The sequence below is a fragment of the Schistocerca piceifrons genome, chromosome 6 (genome assembly GCF_021461385.2).
Source record: "Schistocerca piceifrons isolate TAMUIC-IGC-003096 chromosome 6, iqSchPice1.1, whole genome shotgun sequence".
Taxonomy (NCBI): domain Eukaryota; kingdom Metazoa; phylum Arthropoda; class Insecta; order Orthoptera; family Acrididae; genus Schistocerca; species Schistocerca piceifrons.
The window spans coordinates 67622463-67649547 of NC_060143.1; the positions used below are offsets into that span (position 1 = coordinate 67622463).

Below are 27085 nucleotides of genomic sequence, written 5' to 3' on the forward strand. Positions count from 1 at the left end.
ACTGTATTGAACGCTGCAGCAGCAGTTGGCATCACAGTGATTCTATTCACAGCACTGCTTTCCCTGAAGTACACACCCTTCTCATATGTAACACTGCAACAAGGCCAAAGTGCTGAGGCAGGAGGAGTTAAGGTGAATGGAATTTTTAAACCAGGCTGCTTTTGGAATTGCTTCCCTATAATCAAGTGAGCAGTTTTAAGTTTACACATAAGATGAGCATTTCTGACAACAAGACCGACTTTTCTATCACTTTTACCTTCACATATCACACAACACTGTTATTCATGTATTCCTTTAAATAACAAAAGTAATAAAAAGCTTACCTCCGGGGAAGAAATAATCAGCGTACGTGACCAAGCTATCCACTACACTGCTGTGGATATTGGCCGAGTTCATATTCATTCTGAAAAGAAAAAGGGACAGTAAGATTTATGGTCATACTAACATGTAATTCTCTACAAAAGTAACTTGGAATATACCGTCACATACAGATTCACACTTATACGAATGGGTATACAAACGCTCCCAAAATTTAATGTTACAAGTACCCTGAAACACCACTAGGTGTTCCTCCATACATCCTTCTTGAATTAGTAGGGCAAAAAGCTGTGAACTGTGTAGTTTGCTTAGGTGTTGCTCACCAAATGGTGAAGCAAGCTTTTGGAGACAATACTTTAGATCCGACACAAACCTACAACTGGTGTAAACATTTGAAAATGGGCAAATGTCAACTGATGACGACAAATGTTCTGGTCAGCCATCACTGGTAACACACTAGAAAATGTTTAGCCAACAATGGATCCGATTCTGCGACATAGTAGTCAAACCATTGCATGCATTAGGAATAAGTTATTGTACATGTGAATCTATTCTGTAACAATATTTCAACATGAGAAGGATTGAAGTGATGTTTTTGCCACACCTGCTTGAAGGTGAACGGAAGCAATATTGAGCTGAAACAGCAGCTTCAAGTTGATCCAAACTTTCTCCCAAAGGTTGTTACTGGTGATGAAAACTGGGCTTATCACTATGATCTTCAAATTAACCAGTCACAATGGAATGGCAGAGTCTTCCTGTAAGATTACAGTCAATATATCCAGTACTTCCCCCCCCCCCCCCCCACACCTTTTTTTTTTACCTGTGTCAATTTTTTCTGTTGTTTCTTAATGACTGCTCAAATGTCAAAAATATGCACATCAATATCAATGATTTAGTTTTGGTAGTGAAATAAGAATCCTTAAATTTAGGAGATGAACTGTACGAGCATATGTTGACACAGTCATATTTTCTCTTTTCCATGTAATGACAGCATATGGAAACAGATGACAGCATATCCTTGAGGCACTGCCAAAAACTTACCAGTGCTTTGCTCCAACGCCAGATTTCAGGTGTGTAACATACACAAATGATAGCTGCGAATTTAAAAAAAGGATATCATCACTGAGGGTTTCATCATTATCTTTGATTAACAACTAATTAATTGTAGAATAAATTTTTTCATTACCATCTGTGATCACAAAATTGTTAGGTCCTTAGACTATGAGTTTCAGTCAGAAATGACCACCTTCAGTTCTACAGCAAAACATGTGGGTGGGGGAAACAAATACTTCAAGCAGATTGTCCAAATCTTAAAACAATAAAATAGGCCACAATGAGAAATATTACTGACAAAAATGCGGAAAACACGCACTTCAAAAATGGTAAGGCATACCTGTTTTAAAAACATGTCCTAATGTAATGGAGCCATAGTGGCATTGTCAAAAGATAAACACACCATCACTGCACGTATTTGAAATATATGTCTAAAGTAGGCCACATGTAGGCAGAATCATGCTGTTAACAGTACTACTTTTCATAGCAAACTGCTGTACAGTAGCAACACAATGGTGGTGTCGTAAGCTCATCAGATGTCACCACTGTAAGTGTACACAGTTATGTCAATTATATAACTGTATGATATGAATAAAAAGAATTATGTGATAGGTAAAGTCTGTAGTTGGCTTACCAGGTGTAAAAATTACAGTGATAAAATGCATTTTTTTCTGAAAATAATGTCATGCACCCTTCCAATAAGCTAAAGAAATGAATAACAAACAGCACGTAAATGCACACTCATCCAGAAACTAGAACCAATAAGGAACGAATGAAGAACATTCCAATGAAATTTCACGTCAAAATGTCCAGGCAAATGAATAAGTGTTTCAGAAAATCTAATATTAAATGCGGCTTTCAAGTTAAAACCACCCTGAAATTGAGAGTAAAACACAAACTGAAAAGGGTGTATGATAAATTTGATGGTTCTGAAGATACAGGATTCATTGTCACAACTTGACAAATATTATATCGGCCAAACCAGCCTCTCTCTTAATGCAAGGTTTAAGGTGCATTCACAACCACGGAACAAAACTGCTTTGGGATTACACTTATCAGAAATTGGTCACACTACAGAGAAAACTGTGAATAGTATGTGTATTCTCCATGTGGTGTAAAAAGGCCGTGCTCTCAACTTGTTAAAAGAGCTTGAAATTTATAAAGTGGAAGGACAAGAGCCATCAAAAGTGCTCAATGGGCAGAGCGATTTTGTACCCAATGCATACTTTGCTTTGTTTGACAATGTTCTACTTTAATCACTCAATGTCTATCTCAAATATATCTTGCCTTTGCCTTTACCTGGTATAGACATCTATACATATTTACTTTGTTTCTTTACTTTGAGCATATTACTCATGTTTTCTTGACCCTTCTCTGTTTATATATTTCATTAATCAGTCACATTGAGTGGTACAGTGTTTTATCATTCTTTTCTCGGAAAGGCATGTCGCAGGATATGAGTGGATTTCTGGCAGTTAAGTCAATCTGACCACTTCTCGCCTATGTGGCATTCTGGCGGTCATGGCAACACAGGATGCTGATTACTTACTACAGTGTGTGGTTTCATCCATTTGGCTTATTTTCCTATTTATTTCATTATTTTTATATTATTCTGTTAACTCCATAAGCTTGTTCTTACGAACGTCATTCTACTTTTATTTAAAATTTGCCACAAGAGTGCATCAGTATTATTGTCACTTAATTATTTTCTCTTTAAAAATCTAACTTTAGTTGTGTTTTTAATTTTTGCATTAATTACTGTAATGACTTACACACCTGGTAAACTCATTATAGGCTTTACCTATGACATAAACATGTACGCCTACAGTAGCAACATCTGACGAGCTTATGACACAAACATTTTGTGGCTACTGTACAGCAGTTTGTTACAAACACCAACACTGTTAACAAGATGACTCCATCTCGCTGTGGCTAGTTTAGACCATATTTTAAATATGTGCAACAACGCTAAGCTGATTTTGTGTTTATCTTATGACGATTCCATGAAGGCTCCATTATATTACGGCATGTTATTAAAACACATGCCTCGTCATATTTAAAGCAATGTTTACCACATGTATGTTGGTAACACTTTTGATTATGGCCTCTTTCATTGTTTTAAGATGTAGACAATGCATTTAAAGTATTTCTGTTTTTCCTATGTTTTGTTGCAAATTTGAAGATGGCCACTGTTGACTAAAATCCGGTAGTCTAAGGATCTAATAATTTAGTGATCACAGATGGGAAGTAAAGAAATTTATTCTATATTTTCTGGATCACTGTTATATTCGCAGCCATGTCACAGCTTGTGGAAATAATTAATCTTCGTACAAAAGCATCTGTGTAATTTTATTTAATATCAGACATATTGTTTCTTAATCTCTCTCATTTGTGCTCTGCAATTACTGTAAGCTGCACCTGCTAAGACATCAATCTTAACTATTGACCGACTGAGCTTAATCCATATAACACTGTATAAAATAACATTTGTAAGAAAAGTATCAGGGGGTTAGAAACTACTGGCTTTTAAAGGATTATGAAATGTAAAGGATGAATTTCATTACCATTGCCACATTTGCAATTAAAAGTTATTTTTGTTCTTACTTGGGTAGAAATTTCTTTATTTTTTGAGATCATTACTCCTAATACCTTCCCCCAAGAACCATAGACCTTGCCGTTGGTGGGGAGGCTTGCATGCCTCAGCAATACAGATAACCATACCGTAGTTGCAACAACAACGGAGGGGTATCTGTTGAGAGGCCAGACAAACGTGTGGTTCCTGAAGAGGGGCAGCAGCCTTTTCAGTAGTTGCAGGGGCAACAGTCTGGATGATTGACTGATCTGGCCTTGTAACACTAACAGGGTGTATACGGGGACAAGGAAAAAAAATTCCCGGATTATTCCCAGATTTCTCCCGGATATCCCGTTTAAAAAATATGCTTTTTTCCCGGGCGAAAATACACTTTTTCTGTGCTAAATGACAGTAGGTTTTCCATAGATTTTCCCTCAGAACTGTAAAACTTATCAATCCTTTGAATGGTTAACGTTTTATACAATCACGTAGAACTTAACGGAAAAAAAAGACGGGGCAGAGAAGTTTTGGAGAGACTTTTGATTAAAAAAAGGAGAGAAGTTTTGGAAAGACCTTTGATTTGCAGCAACATATACGCTGCATATTTTCGTATTACGAAAGTATAAATTCGAATTGTACCAAACACAGCGCGTTAGTTTCCGGAGCGTTGAAACTGAGGTTGCGATGTCCTTTTGTAAGCGAGTCATATCTCAACCCACGAGATCTCGCCAGCCGATGACAGCAGCTATTCAAAGCATAGGACACCTGTTATAGTCAACCAATAGCAAGATCACTGGTTACATAGCGCGAACACGCAACAGGAAAAGTTAACGGTTTACATTAATGTACACAGTACCGTATATCTACAAGAAAAGCTAAGCTTTCACATATAATTTTGGTCTCTAAGATTAACACGCCACAACAGAAGCTAAGCTTTCACATGTAATATTGATTTTTTTCGCGCGTGTTATACTTTAAGATGCATCACACAAATGGGCCGGTAAATTTAAAATTCTGACGTAAATGTCTCGGCTCGAAATTCTTGTAAGTGGCTGGTCCTCAAACTGTTCAGTTTCGAACGCTCTGTAATTTAGATATCCATCCCACTTTCTCACACGTAGCAAAATTCATGTTGCATAAAAAGAAATTATCTTTGAAAGTAACACTTTTCTAACCACCGTTCACAATACTATCCGGAGACTGTTAGAAATAGGTTCGATTTACCAGTTGCCAGAGAACGCCAGGAAACAGGCATTATTGTGCCTGTGCAACTGTAGTGGTGCAGGAAGCCCGCATGTTCGTGTGTATAAAGCACTAACAGAGCTTACATTACACCATAAAAGAAACAGAGCATCAGAGGATACTCCAAAGAGCATTGGAATTTCGTAAACCACACTAAAATGCATAATTCGGCTTGAAGTGCAAATTGGCTTTTTCCAGTTCACAATGAAGTAGGTCCCATCTGATATTAAGCTTTTCAGTGTGGTTTTTGGGATTTAAATTTTCTTGGAGTACCAGTACTCTGCGATCTCATTTTAGGTTCTTTATTATGGCATAATGCCATATATGCCATAATGCCATATGGCAGAAGATAACAACGTGCACTTGAAATTCAGCGAACAGTTGGAACTAGGCAATACTGTAGAATGAAACACTTCGTTTCAAACAAAATGATTGCCTCAGCGGAAAGATTAATAAAGCCAAATTCTTTAGCAAACTGGCAAAAATGACTTCACTGTTCTGCAAGGCGATTAATGCTTGACTGCTACTAACTTGGAAATAAAATAAAATCAGAAAACAAATTAATAATATATTTTTGCCCTCCATAATTATGTGAATGTATTTTAATTCACTTGATAGCTCCCGGCCACAGAAATCCGTTTGTTTTCACATGACGTGGGAGCTGTACACAAAGAGAAGCTGCGAAATCACTTAACGTAAACACGGGTCACGTGGAGATAAACCTCCTCCCCACTACAACCCAGACAACTCTGTGCAAGCATCAATCTGGCAGCTAGAGCGCGGGAGAAAAATTTTTCTCGTTTGCATCTGGCTGCTTAACCGATACAACTAACAGCCAAACTTCAAGTAGTGGGAGAAGGTACTGCTTATACGCGAGTCAAATGCGCTTGCGCAACAGACCGCTGGCAATTGGTCAAAAGAACCTAACGTGAACAGTTGTGACGTCATGCTCATAGCAAGCAGTTTATTGTTACGAAGAATTACAGTCTGCGCCCTACGGCCGTTGAAATATTTTTGCTATTTGCAGACGCCTGTGCGTGCACGGTGTTTTCTTGTTGTAAATTGCTCATTTCCTTTGCCACTAAAGTTTTATTTTTTTCCCTCTTGTTTATATTTTATTGCTGCAGTATCATTCTCCAGTAGCAGGATAAAATAACATTCTTTGCTAGAGAATCAATTCTGCAGTCAAAATTGCAAAAAATTAACTGAAAGCTAAAACAATGAAAAATTCCCGGAATTCCGAAAAATTCCCGGGTTTTTCCCGGTTTTCTCCTGGATAAAAAAATTCCCGGGTTTTTCCCGGATTTCCCGGTTGTCCCGGGTCGTATACACCCTGACTAACCAAAACGGCCTTGCTGTGCTGGTACTGCGAATGGCTGAAAGCAAGGGGAAACTACAGCCGTAATTTTTCCCGAGGGCATGCAGCTTTACTGAATGGTTAAATGATGATGGCGTGCTCTTGGGTAAAATATTCCGGAGGTAAAATAGTTCCCCATTTGGATCTCCGGGCGGGGACTACTCAGGAGGACGTCCTTATGTCGTTATCAGGAGAAAGAAAACTGGCGTTCTACGGATCGGAGCATGGAATGTCAGATCCCTTAAATCGGGCAGGTAGGTTAGAAAATTTAAAAATGGAAATGGATAGGTTAAAGTTAGATATAGTAGGAATTTGTGAAGTTCAGAGGCAGGAGGAAGAAGACATTTTGTCAGGAGAATACAGGGTTATAAATACAAAATCAAATAGGGGTAATGCAGGAGTTGGTTTAATAATGAATAAAAAAATAGGAGAGCGGGTAAGATACTACAAACAGCAAAGTGAACGCCTTATTGTGGCCAAGATAGACACGAAGCCCACGCCTACTACAGTAGTACAAGTTTATATGCCAACTAGCTCTGCAGATAACGAAGAAATTGAAGAAATGTATGATGAAATAAAAGAAATTATTCAGATAGTGAAGGGAGACAAAAATTTAATAGTCATGGGTAACTGGAATTCAGTAGTAGGAAAAGGGAGAGAAGGAAATGTAGTAGGTGATATGGATTGGGGCTAAGAAACGAAAGAGGAAGCCGCATGGTAGAATTTTGCACAGTGCATAACTTAATCATAGCTAACATTTGGATCAAGAATCATAAAAGAAGGTTGTATACATGGAAGAAGCCTTGAGATACTGACAAGTTTCAGATAGATTATATAATGGTAAGACAGAGATTTAGGAACCAGGTTTTAAATAGTAAGACATTTCCAGGGGCAGATGTGGACTCTGACCACAATCTACTGGTTACAAACTGTAGATTAAAACTGAAGAAACTGCAAAAAGGTGGGAATTTAAGGAGATTGGACATGGATAAACAAAGAACCAGAGGTTGTACAGAGTTTCAGGGACAGCATAAGGGAACAATTGACAGGAATGGGGGAAAGAAATACAGTAGAAGAAGAATGGGTAGCTTTGAGAGATGAAGTAGTGAAGGCAGCAGAGGATCAACTAGGTAAAAAGATGAGGGCTAGTAGAAATCCTTGGGTAACAGAAGAAATACTGAATTTAATTGATGAAAGGAGAAAAAATAAAAATGCAGTAAATGAAGCAGGCAAAAAGGAATACAAACGTCTGAAAAACGAGATCGACAGGAAGTGCAAAATGGCTAAGCAGGCATGGCTAGAGGACAAATGTAAGGATGTAGAGGTTTATCTCACTAGGGGTAAGATAGATACTGCCTACAGGAAAATTAATGAGACCTTTGGAGAAAAGAGAACCACTTGTATGAATATCAAGAGCTCAGATGGAAGCCCAGTTCTAAGCAAAGAAGGGAAAGCAGAAAGGTGGAAGGAGTATATAGAGGGCCTATACAAGGGCGATGTACTTGACGACAATATTATGGAAATGGAAGAGGATTTAGATGAAGACGAAATGGGAGATACGATACTGCGTGAAGAGTTTGACAGAGTACTGAAAGACCTGAGTCGAAACAACATTCCATTAGAACTACTGACGGCCTTGGGAGAGCCATTTCTGACAAAACTCGACCATCTGGTGAGCAAGATGTATGAGACAGGCGAAATGCCCTCAGACTTCAAGAAGAATATAATAATTCCAATCCCAAAGAAAGCAGGTGCTGACAGATGTGAAAATTACTGAACAACGAGTTTAATAAGTCACGGATGCAAAATACTAACACGAATTCTTTACAGACGAATGGAAAAACTGGTAGAAGCCAACCTCGGGGAAGATCAATTTGGATTCTGTAGAAATATTGAAACACGTGAGGCAATACTGACCCTACGACTTATCTTAGAAGCTAGATTAAGGAAAGGCAAACCTACGTTCCTAGCATTTGTAGACTTAGAGAAAGCTTTTGACAATGTTGACTGGAATACTCTCTTTCAAATTCTGAAGGTGGCAGGGGTAAGATACAAGGAGCGAAAGGCTATTTACAATTTGTACAGAAACCAGATGGCAGTTATAAGAGTCGAGGGACATGAAAGGGAAGCAGTGGTTGGTAAGGGAGTGAGACAGGGTTGTAGCCTCTCCCCGATGCTATTCAATCTGTATTTTGAGCAAGCAGTAAAGGAAACAAAAGAAAAGTTCGGAGTAAGTATTAAAATCCAAGGAGAAGAAATAAAAAATTTGAGGTTCGCCGATTACATTGTAATTCTGTCAGAGACAGCAAAGGACTTGGAAGAGCAGCTGAACGGAATGGACAGTGTCTTGAAAGGAGGATATATAATGAACATCAACAAAAGCAAAACGAGGATAATGGAATGTAGTCGAATTAAGTTGGGTGATGCTGAGGGAATTAGATTTGGAAATGAGACACCTGAAGTACTAAAGGAGTTTTGCTATTTAGGGAGTAAAATAACTGACGATGGTCAAAATAGAGAGGACATAAAATGTAGACTGGCAATGGCAATGAAAGCGTTTCTGAAGGAGAGGAATTTGTTAACATCGAGTGGCAGGAAGTCGTTTGTGAAAGTATTTGTATGGAGTGTGGCCATGTATGGAAGTGAAACATGGACGATAAATGGTTTGGACAAGAAGAGAATAGAAGCCTTTGAAATGTGGTGCTACAGAAGAATGCTGAAGATTAGATGGGTAGATCATATAACTAATGAGGAAGTATTGAATAAGATTGGGGAGAAGAGAAGTTTGTGGCACAACTTGACAAGAAGGAGGGTCCGGTTGGTAGGACATATTCTGAGGCATCAAGGGATCACAAATTTAGCATTGGAGGGCAGCGTGGAGTGCAAAAATCATAGAGGGAGACCTAGAGATGAATACACTAAGCAGATTCAGAAGGATGTAAGCTGCAGTATGTACTGGGAGATGAAGAAGCTTGCACAGGATAGAATAGCATGGAGAGCTGCATTAAACCAGTCTTAGGACTGAAGACCACAACAACAACATACTCCTAATAAAATTAGTCATTGGTTAATTAACTCATTTAGAAGTAATAGCTATACCCATATAGTTTCAACTAGGGTACATACAAGCGAAAAGGACTGTACCTTAAGAAAAAGGAAAAAAAAAGTTACTTTTCCAAATGTGACAAAAGCCTGATCAGCCAGAGTATTCAATCCACTCGTTATAGGTAATCCTGCAAATAAAACTGACCTGGCAGAACACCAACTCAAGAGAAGAGGTAGGCTGAGGCTTTTGTCTTCACACTCTTTGTAAGGATTGTCTAGTAATCTTACAGTCCTTAAACTCAATCAAAACGTTTTGATGAATCAAGGATAACGTACACTCTATGTTGATTGGGTCTTTTTTTTATTTACGGAATTGTTGATAAAAGTTTACCTGTACTGGCCGTAACCTTTGAGTGATAATCATTAAACGACACTATGGAAAATGACTCAGATCTTTATTACTTCTTTGTCAAGGTAGGCCAAGTGCAATGCAGTCCTATACTGATTAAATTCATCAAAACAATCACCAACTCTGAAATCTATCAGAGAAGGTGAATATATTATAATTTTAACTACAAAGAGGCCTTCAAAAAGGAGTACTTTTCTCATTTAACTGACAAAAAATATAAAACCTTGATTTATGTTTTAAAACTTATTTGTGTCTGACTTTTCTGCATTACTAATGATGTTGCTTGACCGTTTTCTAATTCAAAGTTATACTGAAACACCAAAGAAACTGTTATAGGTGTGAGTATTCAAATACACAGAGATGTGAATGAAGTCCCATGCTTCTTTACAGAGCATATGGGAACGATGAGGGAGACCCTGCACCGCCTTACTAGGCAAGTTCCTATTGGAGGTGGTTTGCCATTGCCTTCCTCTGACCGTAATTGAAATGAATGATGATGATGAAGACAACACAACAACACCCAGTCATCTCAAGGCAGGGAAAATCCCTGACCCCGCCGGGAATCAAACCTGGGACCCCGTGCTCGGGAAGCGAGAACGCTACCGCAAGACCACGAGCAGCAGACACAGAGATGTAAACAAGTAGAATACAGCTCTGCAGTTGGCTATGCCTCTATAAGAGAACCAGTGTCTGGCACAGTTGTTAGATTGGTTACTGCTGCTACAATGGCAGGTTATCAACATTTAAGCGAGTTTGAACGTGGTGTTATAGTCAGAACAGAAGTGACAGGACACAGCATCTTTGAGGTGGCAATAAAGTGGGGATTTTCCTGTACGACCATTTCATGAGTGTACCGTGAATATCAAGAACCCAGTAAAACATCAAATCTCAGACATCACTGCGGCTGGAAAAAGATCCTGCAAGAATGGGACCAACGACAACTGAAGAGATTCGTTCGACGTGACGGAAGTGCAACCCTTCCACAAATTGCTGCAGATTTAAGAGCTGGGCCATCAGCAAGAGTCAGTGTGCGAACCATTCAACGAAACATCATCGATATGGGGTTTCGGAGCCGAAGGCCTTGACGACTGCACGACATAAAACTTTACGCCTTGCCTGGGACCGTCAACACCGACATTGGACTGTTGATTACCCTAAACATGTTGCCTTGTCGGACGAGTCTTGTTTCACATTGTATTGAGCAGATGGAAGTATATGGGTGTGGAGACAATCCATAGACCCTGCATGTCAGTAGGGGACTGCTCATGATGGTGAAGGCTCTGTAATGGTTAGAGGCATGTGCAGTTGAAGGGATATGGGGCCCCTGATATGAATCCGATAGGTGACATGTACGTAAGCATCCTGTTGATTATCTGCATCCATTGAAGTCCATTGTCCATGCTGACAGACTTGGGCAATTCCAGCAGGGCAATGCGACACCTCACATCTTCAGAACTGGTAGTGGCTCCAGGAACAGTACTCTGAGTTTAAACACATCCGCTGGCCACCAAACTCCCCACAAATGAACATTATTGAGCATATCTGGGATGCCTTGCGACACACTCTTCAGAAGAGATCTTCACACCCTCGTATGCACAAATTTTTTGGACAGCCCTGCATGATTCATGGTGTCAGTTCCCACCAGCACTACTTCAGTCTAGTCCCTGCCACATCATGTTGCGGCACTTCTAGATGCTCGTGGAGGCCTTACACGATATTAGGCAGGTGTACCAGTTTCTTTGCCTCTTCAGTGTATTTTTAATGCACGTACAGAAATTACCACTGTTTGTTTTAATTCTTCAAATTTTAACACGCTGATTGACATGGTCACGAGTCATATGGAAAAAAATTCTAATAACTCCACTAATTCTCTAGCAAAACTCTAACTACAGTTATTACACAAAAGGAATTAAGTCAGAGGAAGTCCTATATGGCTCTGCCACGTTTACACGTGCTTGGGGGGGAGGGGGGGGGGGGGGACATTTTCTCTTTCCAGGCTTTGCTTTCTAACCTGTACACAGTTAACTCTTGCACTATTATTCTTCCTTTTTTTTCTTTTTCTTTCTTTTGTGTAAATTATACTCAAATGCCCATGCCAATATATGAGAATCGAAACATGCTCTTTTCTCTATCCTACCATGTATTCACATGCAATTCTAAAGTCTTAAAATCTTAACACACAGTCACTGTGCTCAACGTGCTGGATTAGGATTAACTTTGTTGAAACTCTTATATACTTCCTTTACAAAAATTGTATCAATAATTGTAGTTGCAAAAGTGGCAGAACCATATAGGCTGTTCTCCCATTTTTGTTATGCTCCTTTTGTGTAGAAAGTGTAGGTTGAAGATAGGTAGAGAGTTAGTGGGATTATCAGATTTTTTCCCCTATGACTCAACACCATGTCAACCGATGTATTAAAATTTGAAGATTATAACAAAGAGAGGTAAGTATCCCCAGTTAATTTTGTATTTGCATTAAAAATAACTTTGAATTAGAATCTGTTCAAGCAACATCATTAGTAATGCAGAACAGTCTGATGTAAATCACTTTTAAAATATAAATCAAGATTTATATTTCCTGTCAGTGAAATGCTAAAGGTAGTTCTTTTTGTGGAAACAGATACACTGTGATCTCTGAAGTGAAGGTAATGCTTGGGCAGCTAGCTGCAAACTGAAAATGATTGCTTGCCAAACTAAGATTAGATATATTTCAAGTTAAAATTTAATCTATTCACCTTTACTGAGAGAATTCAGAGTTGGTGATAATTTTGATGATTCTGATTAGTACGAGAATGTATTGCACTGGGCATATCTCACCAAATAAGGAATAAAAATCCAAGTGATTTGTCACAGTTTCATTCAGAGATTATCGCCCAATGGCTGTAAGTTTAATAACGGCATAAATTTAAAGTCAGGTTACCTTCCATTTGGAAAGTCGGTGCACTCAGCGACTGTTATGTGATTTGGAAAGTCGGTGCACTCAGCGACTGTTATGTGACTTATAGAGTGCAGCAATCAGTCATCCTTTTTTTAAAATTTTATTACGCAAATCCCGGCTAGTAGCTAGCCATTCTCAATGCACTATTTTCAATTCTCAATGCATGTAAGTCCCTGTTGTTCGGGCTTCAGTCACAGTTCTTTGAACACTATTATAGTGTTCAAAGAACTGTGACTTACCCCTCCCCCTACCCACCTAAGCTTCCTCCTGACCCCGTCCGGTTGCCACTCCCACTATGCACTGCTGCTGTTGCTCACAGTGTGGCTTCAGCTGCCAGAGGCTGCAGTGTGTGTGTGTGTGTGTGTGTGTGTGTGTGTGTGTGTGTGTGTCTCACCTATTTTTGACAAAGGCCTTGTTGGCCGAAAGCTTCTACTGTGACAAATCTTTTTGTTGTGCCTATCTGCGACTCAGCATCTCCGCTACATAGTGAGTAGTAACTTTCCTCTTCACAATACTGTTAGTTTCATCTTGCATTCTACGACTATCATTCGTTATTTAAATAATGAAACACTGTACCACTTATGTATTTTCTTATGTTTAGCACAATGTGTTTCGAAAATTTATTCTCGTTGACAAGTAGTTTGTGTGGTGTTTGTATGTGTGTTGTTCTGCATCTTTTGTGCTGTAATCACCTTTCTGAGGCTATAAGGTACTGTGCCTCATCCATTATGCAAAACACCACACAATGCAAACTATCACTCACATTGTTTTTTTGTGAAACAAAAAAAAAAAAAATACTTCAGAAAATATTTGCACTTCACAATGAGAATAAATTCTAGAAATGCATCTTGTTAAGCATAAAAAATAAGTAATTGGTACTGTTTTGAAACCAAAAACCTTTGGGCATTGCAAAGAGAGCAAAGGTGTCAACTATCGCTACAGGTGGCCAAACAACGAAACCAGCAAAATATGCATTCAAGCAAAATGCAACGACGTCAAATCACAACTATGATGAAGCTGCGCATGCATGATAGAGAGAGTTTGTAAATGGTTGTGATGGGTCATGATACGTGTATTCGAAAAAACCTAGTTACTCCCATCCAGGCACCGTGCCAAGATCTTGGTGGTAGCAGCAGGTGATAAATAGCAAATTGTTCCGACTTTTACTTAAGCGGATCAGCTGAGGAGAGCGCCCTACTGTCAAGAAACTTAACCACATAACGTTTGTAAACACTACGGGAAATCCAACGCCATGCCAGCATCATTCTACGTCAATTACATCAGATTTTTCTCCATAAACATTTTTCCATAAAGCATAAATCGTGTGAAAATTACAAATATGTTAATGCAAAATTGGATGTGAATATACGTTGTGAGCACAGGAAAATCGATGAGCGATAAATAATGCCATAAATGGCACGAAAAAGTTAATTCTGGGAATATGAGAGCAGGTTTATACTGTACTCGGCACACACTTCTCCAGACCACAATTTATAATCCATTTACACTTTGCCCATACTTCCTCCATATTCATCATGATGTCAATTCATTTCTCAAGTCGAATGCGAATGACTGCTTGTCCACTCTTTCTAGCAGAAACACTCTCCTAGCCTTCTTTCTTTGGAAGAACTGAGGCACAAAAGTAATTTGTATAGGTTGACAGTAGCTTCGACGACTTCCAACTTCCGTAGCGGCCAAACAATAAACCAGATACCAAACAACTCAGCTGCTGGTGTTCTTTGTTTGTGTTTTGCATTTGACTGACTCAGTCTGTTTTTTAAGTGTACCGGTATGTCATTGACAAAAAGACAGTGGGACAATTAACAAACGAAGAAAAGTAGAATGTTATGCTCAGGAAGTGGACTGAAATTCACATGTGAAGTCTGTTGATATTTCATTGACTAATGTCAGTGTACAGTCTGTCGCACAGTGAAAATTTCATTCAGTGCTGAAAGGGTACTAGGAATGTTTTGCAATACAACACAATAATAAATAGCAGAAGACTGTTTAGCTGTGTTCTGAGAATACTTCATACTTGTATTTTAGCCACTGTGCCAAGTCTGAGGGTACAATTGTCCACTAGCAGTGTTGGCTAGAAGTGCTTGCTATTGGCATCATGGTCACAAAGTGAGATTAAGACAATTTTTGGGTGCAGCTTCATGCACGATTGAACACAGAGCACTGTTCTGAAGAAATGACTTGCACTCACTCACTCAGTAATGTGTGTCCACATCGTACAACTATGTTCAGGTGGTACAGAAAATTCCAAAGAGGAAATTTCACTCTGGAGGGTGCTGAGAAGATGGGAAGATGGTGATCATCAGTTACGGAGGAAAACATTGATGCTATGAGGAAAATGCTCGACGAAGACAGGTGAGTGATCTATAAGCAGATAGAGGATACCTTAGGGATAAATGCACCAGCAATTAGTACAAATCTGCATGATTGTTTGCAAGTACACAAATTTGGATGTCTCTGGGTGCCGCACAGACCAACAAAAGGGCAGATGACATGATGTGTGACTTTGTGCCGGCAAATGTTAAAGAAGTTTTCTAAGAGACAATCTCAGTATGTGAATAACATCATGACATATGACAAGACTTGGCCGTACTGTTATGACGTGCCGACCGAGACGCAAACAAAGTTTGGGTCTTCGGAGATGACGACACACGACTGATATGATAGCTTCTTCCCCCCCCCCCAAAAAAAAAATCAAGCGGAATTATGGAGCGTGCTGTTTTGGACACACAGGAGACAGTCACAGCTATGTGGTACATTGAGTAGTGCCTACCCAAGGTCATCCAAACATTGGAGAACCTGCAACCGAAGTCAAGAACGGACACTTAGTTCCTTCTCCACGACAATGATCCAGCTCTCCATGCCAACACATGCATGGAGCATTTGTGGAGTACAGCACTGAAACTTCTTCAGCGTACTCCTTACAGTAAAGACCTTTCTCCCTGTAATTTTGCCCTGTTCCTGCAAGTGGAAAGAAAGCTGAAGGGAATGCAGTTGTCAAGTTATGAGGCCCTCCTGAGGGGCTGGGACGAGTGTGCCTTACTCCCTACCGAAACCTGGGATAAATGGTTTAGGGATTGGTTCCATAGGATGGGGAGGTGTATTCAATGTGGCAGAAATTACTTTAAAAAATTAAATAAATAAAGCTGTATTGCAAAACTTTCCTAGTACCCTTTGTATTTGCAAAAAATTAACATTCCTCCATCCAGCTGAGTAAACATACATCAATCATTCGCTAATAATGTGTTTATTCAAGATGTAGGTTACAATCACAGTGTGGCTTACCAGTGCTAAAAACATGTAAGAATACATTACAATAAGACATTCATGAATCAAAATCTTTGCACAAGAATAAACGATAAAGTAATATTCAAGTCAAATCATCATTATCGCCTGTCTATATAAATAGCTCCTACTATACTATCCATGTTAGTATTTCAATACACATAGCGGCCATAGTGTAAACTGAAATACTGATACGGATAGTATAGTATAGGTTATTCATATAGACAAGCAATAATAATGATTTGACATCTTACTAGCAAGTTGCTTCATCATTTACTCTCTTAGAAAACTCATACAAACTCATGAATAGGGGTTTCAACTCATACAAAACTCATACAGCTTGAGTCAGGCATGTGTTTAATGTAATATATTCTTACATGTTCTCAGCACTGATGACAGCCACACAATGGCTAAAAACTAGATCTGCAAAAGTTATTAGCAACTAATTAATGTACATTGTTTCAATTTCAAATAAACAAAGTCACTGGAACCACCCATTCCACTAGGAATCAAATCTGACTCCTCCATCAACATTAAGCACAGTAAGCAGCAAACAAAAAGGAAGCATGTCCGGAAGAAGTGAACAGCACACGAAAACTATTGTGTGAAGGTCAGTTTCCAGAACTGGAAAACATACTACCGAATTGCTTTGAATATTCCAACCAATATAACTGTGTTTCGTGCTAAAGCAATACATTTGACACAAAAGTTGGGACTCGCCGATATCAAAGCATCCAATGGTTGGATCAAAACATTGAATAACACACATAATATAGTGTATAAACATGTTTTGAGTTTAGGCTCGAAGCGTGAACACTGACACTGTTCAGCCATTGAAAAATACTCTTCCATCAATCACAGAAAAGAACAGTCCCAGTGATGTTTCAGGTGCATATGAAACAAGCTTATTTTTTCACCTTCTGCCCAACAAAACTCTCGAGTGCGAAGGAGAAAAATGCCATGGGGGAAAGTTAGTAAAGAGAGGCTAACTGTTTTAATATGTTGTAATGAAAATGGAACAGAGATGTTGGTGCAACTGACAACTGGGAAGGGGACGAGTACATAATGCTTTAAAAATGTGCAAACATTTCCATGTAAATATACGTCTAATGCAAACACATGGATAACAACTCTTGCCTGCCTGGGATGCAAGGCTGGGTGTTCAAAAGAGTAAAAAGCCTACAGTTTGTTCACCCATGTGAAACACATCCCCACCAATATGTTGTTTCTATATAATATAAATGTAGTGTTTTTTCCTCCAAGTTGTACACGCCACCTTCAACAATTGACCAAGACATTATAAAAAGTCTAAAACAAAAATACAGGGAGATTTTTGTACGGAAGAGGCTGGCGTGTCTTGACACTATAATGAAAAAGATGCACACTATATATTTTGTAACGGGTGCCTCGGATTCCATAAAAGTAAGCACAATCTCAAACCACTTCAAGATGGCCAGTTTTCATCACATACTTACAGAAGACATTACTTTAGAAAACAAAGGAATTGCAGCTGAAGAAAGACAGCAAATAATGGAACAAGAAGAAAATGTTCACTGCCTTAAACTTCAATGAGTATGTTAAATGTGACAATGGTGTTCTTGACTTTCATTTCATGACAATTAATCAAGTCTTGCAGGAACAGATGACAAAGAAACAAAGTAAAGTCAAGGATGAATCAGAACCTTTGCCAGTCCCCACAATGTCAAAAACCATTGAAACAATGGACACAGTGCCGCATTATGTTTTGAGTTTTGAAGTTGACGAAGAAGTGATGAACGTATTAACTATGATGGACAATTCAATATTAACATTCTGACAAAACAAACAGTCAACTACTGATTTCTTTTTCAAACCTTTATGGAGACAGGACTAGGCACAATATCTTATTGTGTTAAATTGTAGTGAGGCTAACAAGATGTACAATACACAAATAGTTTGTTTAAATGAAAACCCCTATCAATTACCAGTAGCGATTCACTAATGGAGAGCTGCTAAATGAAGACATTTGTTTGTTTTGATAGAAGTGCAATAAAAATTAATATTTTAGCATACTTTTATTAAGTCTACATTACAAGCCAGGTATGTGTTTTGGATGAGGCTACGCTCTCGTGTTGTCTGATTTTCCTGCATTCCAACAGGTTAATGGTAGAAGTGTATACATCCAATATATTGGATTTAGCTGATGTTGTCATATTTAACACATTTTTGGTTCTTGTATACTAACATGTGATTTTGAGAAATTCTGTGTGCGATTCAAAATGCTTTCTCAAAAGTGCATTCTGAATTATAATTTATTGAGACAGTACATCAGGAAGTGTGGATTTGCATATTACTCCACATACAGTACCCTTAATTCTGCATTTTCACCAACAACAAAAAAAATCGAATCACTACCAAATTAGATGTTTCTCAATAATGTTTTTCCACTTATGATGTTCAAAATCTGTGGTCCTTTCAGAAATGTGCTAATGTTATTCCAGTGTAGTTGTACGAGAACTTATAACTACACATCAAGTAGAAAATCAATAAGCAGCATTCACAAACACGTATAAAAGGATGACACCTTGCTATGTTTTTGAACGTCCTTTTTCAGAGCTAACACAGGAAGAATAAAGAAACATCTGAGGTTTTGTGGAGCCAACAACTTACTTTCCATGGCTGTTCTAACATACATATGGGGCACGGGCACTTGCAAGCATGTGTCATATCGTCCATGGACAGGTGCAGCTAACACAGGCAACAAACCAGGTGGACCCATTGTGCTGCATTCACACACTGTTCTGATGTGTGCAGGTACAATTTGTCCACCCCTGCAAGAGGGAGTGCGACTGAGATACAGTCGCAAACTCTACAGTGGTACAATTTGTCCACCCCTGCAAGAGGAAGTTCGACTGAGATACAGTCGCAAACTCTACAGTTTCTTTGTCACGTGAACTGTTTGCCCGCCCCTGCCTACCTCTGCCTGCAGGCAGACACGAGCTGGAACAGCCTCAGATAAGGGATTAAAAAAAAGGGACGTAACTGACAAAATACTGCCACAAAAAAAAAAAAAAAAAATCTCCCATTCAGAAACTGTATGTATGCAATGAATGTCGAAGTTTTGTACAACCAAGAAACAAGAAATCAGACTGTGTGATGTACTTAGTATTGTGAAAGCCTGTCTTAGTTTCATCTGGTAATTATGAGTGTTATACCCACTTTTATTGTTGTTATTCCATACTCAACTTTCCACTGTTTGATATCCTCTTTCTGTGGTGTATAAAATGCAAAATAAGGGCAAATTACCAACAAAATTTATTTATATTAATATTCAAAAAAGGGATACAGATACTCACCCGACAGTATTTGCGTCAGTCTCACTGTCCCACATAAGATTTGGAGCAATAACAATTGCAATATTTTGTGGCGTCATCTTGTTTAGAGCGTGATTGCGTGACAGATGAGAAAGGAACTTAATGAGGTAGTGTAAATTGTCAAAATTCGCTGTCGGAAGCTTCTGGACTACTTTCCACAACTCTTGTAAGCGTATCTCCTGGTTCTGAACTCTGAAAACAAATGCATTCAATTTAGTTTCCTTTTAAGCATTTCATCCAGGTATGTCTTTCCAAGCTGCCAAAAGATGATACAATAACACTGTTTAAACAAATAAATTATTTTTCATTTCAATAAAAAATTATTGTTATTGACAATTTAGGAACAAAGGAGACCAGTCATTGAATAGCAGAAGCGCTAAGTCGTCGATAGGCACATACAAAAGAACTTCTAAATTATTTACATTCTACTAGAACTTTCCTATATTAAAATTATTGATATTGCAGCTTTTAGTGTCTTGAAGAAGTCTTTCCATTATCATTTCAGAGCTGTGGAGCACTTGCTGACTTGCTTCATTACTCTTCCTTAATATGAGATGGAATAACAATATGGAAAGGATAGATTGGTACTCATTATACAGTGGAAGCACTGAGTGAAAGACAAGCACAAGAAAAAAGACTGATCGATAATATTCAGGTGTCAGGCTACATCCTTCGTCGCACGGAGACAACAAAACTTTCACACATTCACACAAGCACAATTCCCACACACATACAAATGACCCTGTCATCTCCAGGCACTAAGGCCCGACTGCGACTCCTTCTGGGGTGGAGCACTGACCTTTGCTGAGGAGAAAAGACTACGCAGGTGCACTGGCAGAATAGAAGTTCCGTATACGGCTCGAGTGGGAACACGGAAGAGGATACGTAGGTGGAGGACAGGAACTACTGAGGGATGAGATCGGAGGGGTTAGAGAACAAAGGATATGTTGCATAAAATGGTCTTGATTGCCACGTCAAATTCAGATAAAATTCCGAGGTTCCAAAGATATCCTCCATCACTGTCATCATGGACTAAAGCTGACTGTTGTGAACTGGCAAGGTTCCTTCTTTTATACTCACAGGATGGCATCCGACTGGCTGGATTATGTCATGATGGTGCATACAGTCCATAGATTTTGCTTGCACTCTCCATTTTAACATTGCCCGCAACGCCATCCACTGCATCACGCGGTGAACTGTGAGAAGTATTTCTCTGTTTTTCCCTTGTCAAGCACCCACTTCCATGCATTGCCAAGTGCAGAGCCAGGGTCTCTATTGAAGTTGTTTTCACAAAAAACTTATTTCCACTGCTTCTCTAATCACAGAATCCCAATAGGTCCACGTGTGAGCATGTATTCTTATTTGTTCAAACAAAATCTTGTGCTTATTTAATAGGCTGTGCTCTGCCACAACTGATTTATCCAACTGCCTGTATTTAAGGTAATGCTCGGTGCAACAATTGGCAACGGTCCGTATAATCTGGTTCAAATGGCTCTGAGCACTATGGGACTTAACTTCTTAGGTCATCAGTCCTCTAGAACTTAGAACTACTTAAACCTAACTAACCAAAGGACATCACACACATCCATGCCCGAGGCAGGATTCAAGCCTGCGACCGTAGAAGTCGCACAGTTCCAGACTGTAGCACCTAGAACCGCTCGGCCAGCCCGAGAGGGCCATATAGTCTGCCCCATGTAACTATTGCTACACTCACAATGAATGTTATAAATTCCTGCACACACAGGCCGAGATTATCTTTAACCAGTCACAACACTTAATTAATTTTTCTGGGTGGCCTGATGACTGATCTGATTCCTTGCCTGTTTAGACAACATGCCAGTTGTTGCACCGCAAAATGGAAGCCAAGCTATGTGTTGGTCCTCTTGGCTTGTCTGAACAGTATCGCATCTTTGTTTTCTTGACAGTGTTGGTGTAATGTCACGAACAGAATACCCATTCCTTCTGAACACCAGCTTCAGATGCTTAATATTGGAACCAAGGTGGTCCATGCCCGAAATAGTTCTGTTTCTACTAAGGTGTTCAGCATAGCTCTCTTCACAGTTAGACAGTAAAAGCTACACCCGTTGAAATATAGATGTGTGTGTTTTCTACACTGAATGGCCGAGTTGTCCATCTGATTTCCATTCTACCAACACATCTATGAAAGGAAACTTCCCGTCCATCTCCACCGTGAAGCTTATGATGACAAGTATACCATCAAAATGATAAGAAACTGCTGCAGCACCTCACTGCCATGTGGCTAGATTAAAAATGTATATATTGCAGGGAAAGTTCCCACCAGCTATCCTGTTCGAACCATGTCCCTGTACATTTCCATAGGCAGCACCACCATCTTCCTCCGCCCCTACTGTCTAATGTGATGAAGGATGTAGTCTGATATCTGAATGATGTGTAGCAGCCTTCTGCATTGTGCTTGTCTGCCACTCAACATTCCTCTACAAGATGAGTAGCAATTTACCCTTTCAATATAGTTGTTAATTAAGTTTACAGTTGTTTTAAGCTGTTTCTCCCACAAGCATGCAAATGGAAAACTGACTTTCACACAGATGTCCATATTACCTACATTATATTGCGCTATATCTGTCTAGGCTTCTGCATGTATCTGTCTACGCTCCTGCATGCAATTACTTTAACAAACATATACACTAGCAATTGTAAATTTCAGTATGAACAAGAAATTTAAGACAAACAAATCAAGTCAGATGAACATTGGGAAAAGCAGACTCAGTCGATGTACCATATCAATTACATTGTTTATCTTATAAGATTCATGTGTAGTCATCTTTCATTAACTTTGCCAAAGATTGTTTCTTAGGAAAGTGTTCAAGGTACATGTGTAAATATGACTTACTTATGAAAGCAAGTGATGGGTACAGTAATTTAGTCAACTAATAGAAAACTGAGTTAAAATGAATTTATAATTACAATTTTCAGACAACTATAAAACAAATAGTCGACAAGTAACGCTTTCTACCTGCTTCCTAATATAATGTGAGTTTACAGTTCCTTGTCACTCATATATTGGCAGGCTTTTAAAAAATCTTGAAAAATGCTTAACCCTTATAGTGCCAAATACGATCTAATCGGATCACATGGTACATGCGAAAAGTGCCAGGTACGATCTAATCGTACTGCCGTTTTTGTGCACTTTTCTTGCAAACTAAGGCACAGATCGTACTATATCGATGTCGTGAAGATAAACGAAAGTCAAAAGATAGTCGTCAAGTACTTCGTTTCCATTGTCGATGCCAATAATCGATATTTATGAGTTCCAAACACATGGCTGTTTTTCGTTTGCTTCGAAGGTAATATGGCGCCGCCAAGGAAGAAATCTCGTTTGAGTGTGATGTATACCGTGGAAAGTAGTGAAAGTGAGAACGATTTTGCAGGTTTTTCGGACAATGGATCGATCTATGAGTGGTCTAGTCGTGATATCATGTGAGTCATTCAATAGCCGAATAATGCAACCAGCAGTGTGGAAGACAACGTTGAAGAATTGACTGCAGCCAGCGACATGTTTGCTGAAATTGGAATTCATTAGTTGGACAATCCTGCTCCTCAGCGCTCCATGTATTCGGAATTACCGGGCCCCAAACATGTACCAATAAGTGTTACGCCAATTGATTATTATAACCTCCCTCCCCCCTCCCCCCCACAGTGTATGGTGCAGAAATACTACCGGGAAAGAAGGAGCAAGCCTGTGTTGTGTGCTCTACAAAAGATACGAGGCGACAATCAAGAACAATATGTGTACTTTGTAAAAGGGATTACATCCCAAATGTGTTGGTCAACATTTGTGTGTCAATAAATGATCCTAAAACTTATGGGTATTATGTTATTTTCTGTTGGAACTATTGACAAAATTATAGATGTTTTGCCCATTTTTAGCGTCAGTTTTTTCAGGGTGCCTTATTTTCTAAAATATGTGACAGAAACACACAAACAAATATTATATCATGCAGAATCTATGTAGATTGATAATATGAACACAAATTTTAAGTTCAAATATATTAGATGTGGCTAAATATGACTTAAAACCAAAGTTTTAATTTTTTTCCGTACAAAAACTCTAATACAAATGTTGTTTTCTTTAGAAGTATGAGGCCTAATGGTGTACTCTGATCATATTCCTGTAGCTGAAGGTACTAGCTAGAAGAGAAAAAAAATTAAGGTCGGCTGGCTGCTAAGCTTTGTTTGACAGTTTTTTGTTGTTGTGCCTATCTGTGACTCAACTTTTCCATTATATGGTGATTAGCAACTGTCCTTTTTATGATATTGTCATTATTCCATTCTGGATTTCCCACTGGTTTTTTTATAATAATAAGAGAGAGAGAGAGAGAGAGAGAGAGAGAGAGAGAGAGAGAGAGAGAGAGAGAGAGATCGTAAGAGTTTAATACCCAGACGATGAGAGAGCTCTATCTTCACTGAGTGAAGGAAGACAGCAGTTCTCTTTCAAAGGAACCATCTTGATATTCACCTGAAGTGTTGTAGAGAAATCTACAATCTGGATGCCTGGACAAGGACTTTACTGCTGTCCTTTGGAACAGGAGTCCAGTGATCCATCAGCACAATGTATTACTTGGTATTTTCTAGAACAGTGGGAGGATCATATCTATAGTGTGGACAAAGTCAGTAATTGATATTGCTGTCCCATCTTCCGATGAACTATTTCGATAACCTCAACAACCTCTTCAAATATTCTCCAGATGGTGGAGCTTTATATCCAGATATAATGTGTGATAGGGACTGCTATTGATTCCCACTCTCACACTGCGGCTATCATATATTTCCTGGTCCTTCAGAATGTACTTTCAGTAATCACTCATCAAAATGACCTGATCTTGTATTGCTATCAGGTCAACTCACTGCAATGAGTATCTACCAAAATAGAAAAGTAAATAAATTTCTCAGAGTACTACACAACGCCAACCTTCATTGCATCATCTTCTGATACATAGCATCATTTGGATGCATTAGGGGTGGGGGGAGGGGTCTCCTAACTAAACATAAACTATGAGTCATCTGGAAAGTTATCAATCTATCTGAAAAAGCAACTGATGACTTTTTTTGTTTTAGGAAGCTGCCTCAATCATGTAGAAACACCAGAAGTACTGCAACATCATAGGTTTTATTAGTGCAGCAGAACAAGTCTCTATGATGTTAAAAGTAGCTCTGTACTAGTCACATTATAGGCACATACGGCCAATTTTTTCAGAGATGGCGGGGAACCACTTTGGGAACTACAAGAAGAACTAGCATTCTGATACACCATGGCAGATTATAATTGTGTTCCAGACTGAGACTCCAACCTAGATTGTTTGCCTTTGGTTGCCAAATGCTGTACTAATTGAGCTATAAGGCACAACCCATGATCTTCTGTCACAGCTCCACTTCCACCAGCACCTCTTCTTCTACTTTCCATACTTCACACAAGTTTTCCTTCATGTACTGGCGGACTAGCACTCCTGCAAGAGAAGATATCCTATGGAAATGGCTTATTCATGCTACTGAGAATGACTTGCAGAATGGTTTTCATTCTGTAGTGATGTGTGTGCTGCTACATATAAAATGATCTTTCAATTGCAGCCCCGGGAGAGGCAAACTTCGTCCTTTTTGCATGGAAAAATGGAAATGAAGTCCCATGCTTCTATACAGAGCGTAGGGGAACGATGCAGGAGACTCGCACCGCCTTACTAGGCAAGGTCCTAATTGAGGTGGTTTGCCGTTGCCTTCCTCCGACCGTAATGGGAATGAATGATGATGATGATGAAGACGACACAACAACACCCAGTCATCTCGAGGCAGGAAAAATTCCTGACTCCGCCGGGAATCGAACCCGGGACCCCGTGCTCGGGAAGTGAGAACGCTACCGCGAGACCACGAGGGGCGGACCCTCTTTGCATATGATACAAATATAAGAACAAAAGGTAGGGCTAGTCCTCTTGCTGAAAAAGACCGTTAACGAAGTATTTGAAAACATCAACACACAAGTTCAAGAAAAATGTATCATATTTGAACTTTGACTAGACTTGGTAGATAGCGCATAGTACTACTTGTAGAGTTTCATAAGCTATAAAAACACTTTTTTCAAACAAAGTAATGTTTTTTTTTCCAAAGAAAGAAATACAAGGAGAAGAAAGTGTTAAGTTCTTGGGACTACAAAAAAGACACAACCAACACACAACTGATTGGAATACCAACTGTCTAGAATTAATTAGGTGCCTTAGTTTAGCTATTATTTTCAGTATTCACGAAATTATTGTAGGTGATTTACAATAATAGTGCAAATGTTTAAGTTTTTCAATTGTTCACTATCTTCTCAATTAATCAACAGGCAGCATCCAGCCACATTGTTTATGCTTAAAATACACTGATGTCCAAAATTAAAGCAACAAATGGAAATTTTACATGGTTAAGTTTATTTTGCTACAAAATGGTATAAACAGGTGATAGCAAAATAGAAACAATGTAAAGAACATAGAACATGATCAACTGTAGCATGTATAGCAGTAGACGAAAATGGTCTTCGTTTTTCCCGACTTAACGGATTTGCACACACATTCTGACAACTGGTTAATGTGCTCACCATGGTGTGTGACCACCTCTAGCAGCAATACAGGCCTGACAACTGACCATGCTGTGAATGATGTAATCAATGTCATGTTGAGGCAATAATGCCCATTCTTCCTGCACAGTTGCCCACAAGTCTTGGAGAGTGACTGGTGAATGTTAACGTGATGCAATCTGTCTCCCTAGTGCATCCCAAATGTGCTCTATGGGATTCAAATTGGGAGAGTGAGCAGGCCACACCATGCAAGCAGTATTTTCAGTTTCCAAGAAAACATCAACCACTTGTGCTCTATGAGGTCAAGCACTACCATCCATCAATACGAAGTCTGGGCGCACAGCACCTTGCAACAACCACGTATGAGGTACCAGTATGTCGTCATGATACCTGACAGCAGTTAAATCTTGTCGATTCATCCATGGAGAGGTTTTCAAGTGGTCAACATAGTCCCTGCTCACACCATTAGCAATCCTCCTTGATATCAGTCTCTCTCCACAATGTTCGAGTCTCGAAATCGTGTTCCACATTCCCTCCAGATGTGAATCCATTGAGAAGCATCCTGCAGACCAAATCAGGACTCATCTGTGAAATGAAACTGGCCCACTGTTCAACAGAGGCACCCACATAGCAGGTCTCCAACAATAAACGCCGCTCTGTTGAAGCCTTCTCTACAGTGTTTGCCTTGATACAACACGTCCAGTATGTTGATAGATCAGATGCTAGTCGCTGTGCAGTACTAAGGCGGTACCGTTGTAACCTTACAGCACATAACGGTCGCCCCTTTCTGATTTCACACATGGTCGGCCCTGCCCTGGCCTTTGGGATAAAGTTTCGGTCTCTATAAACTGTCGCCACATCCGAGAAACAGAATGATACACTTTGAGCCATCGGGTCAAATGAGTTTTC

General features: G+C 39.2%; 1 protein-coding gene across 3 annotated transcripts in view; it reads right to left on the minus strand.

Annotated features, from left to right (window-relative positions):
• The window catches only part of LOC124802401 (rho GTPase-activating protein 17-like), a 161864-nt gene that overhangs the window by 75236 nt on the left and 59543 nt on the right, over positions 1–27085 (minus strand). For all 3 annotated transcript variants that reach the window (XR_007017115.1, XM_047263154.1, XM_047263153.1), the window contains exons 10-11: positions 19573–19782; positions 324–403 (exon numbers count right to left, since the gene is read on the minus strand). Coding sequence is in view for 2 of the 3 variants with exons in the window: in XM_047263154.1 (XP_047119110.1) it covers positions 324–403; positions 19573–19782 (290 nt within the window). In the remaining variant the exon portion in view is untranslated. The remainder of the gene's footprint in view (positions 1–323; positions 404–19572; positions 19783–27085) is intronic.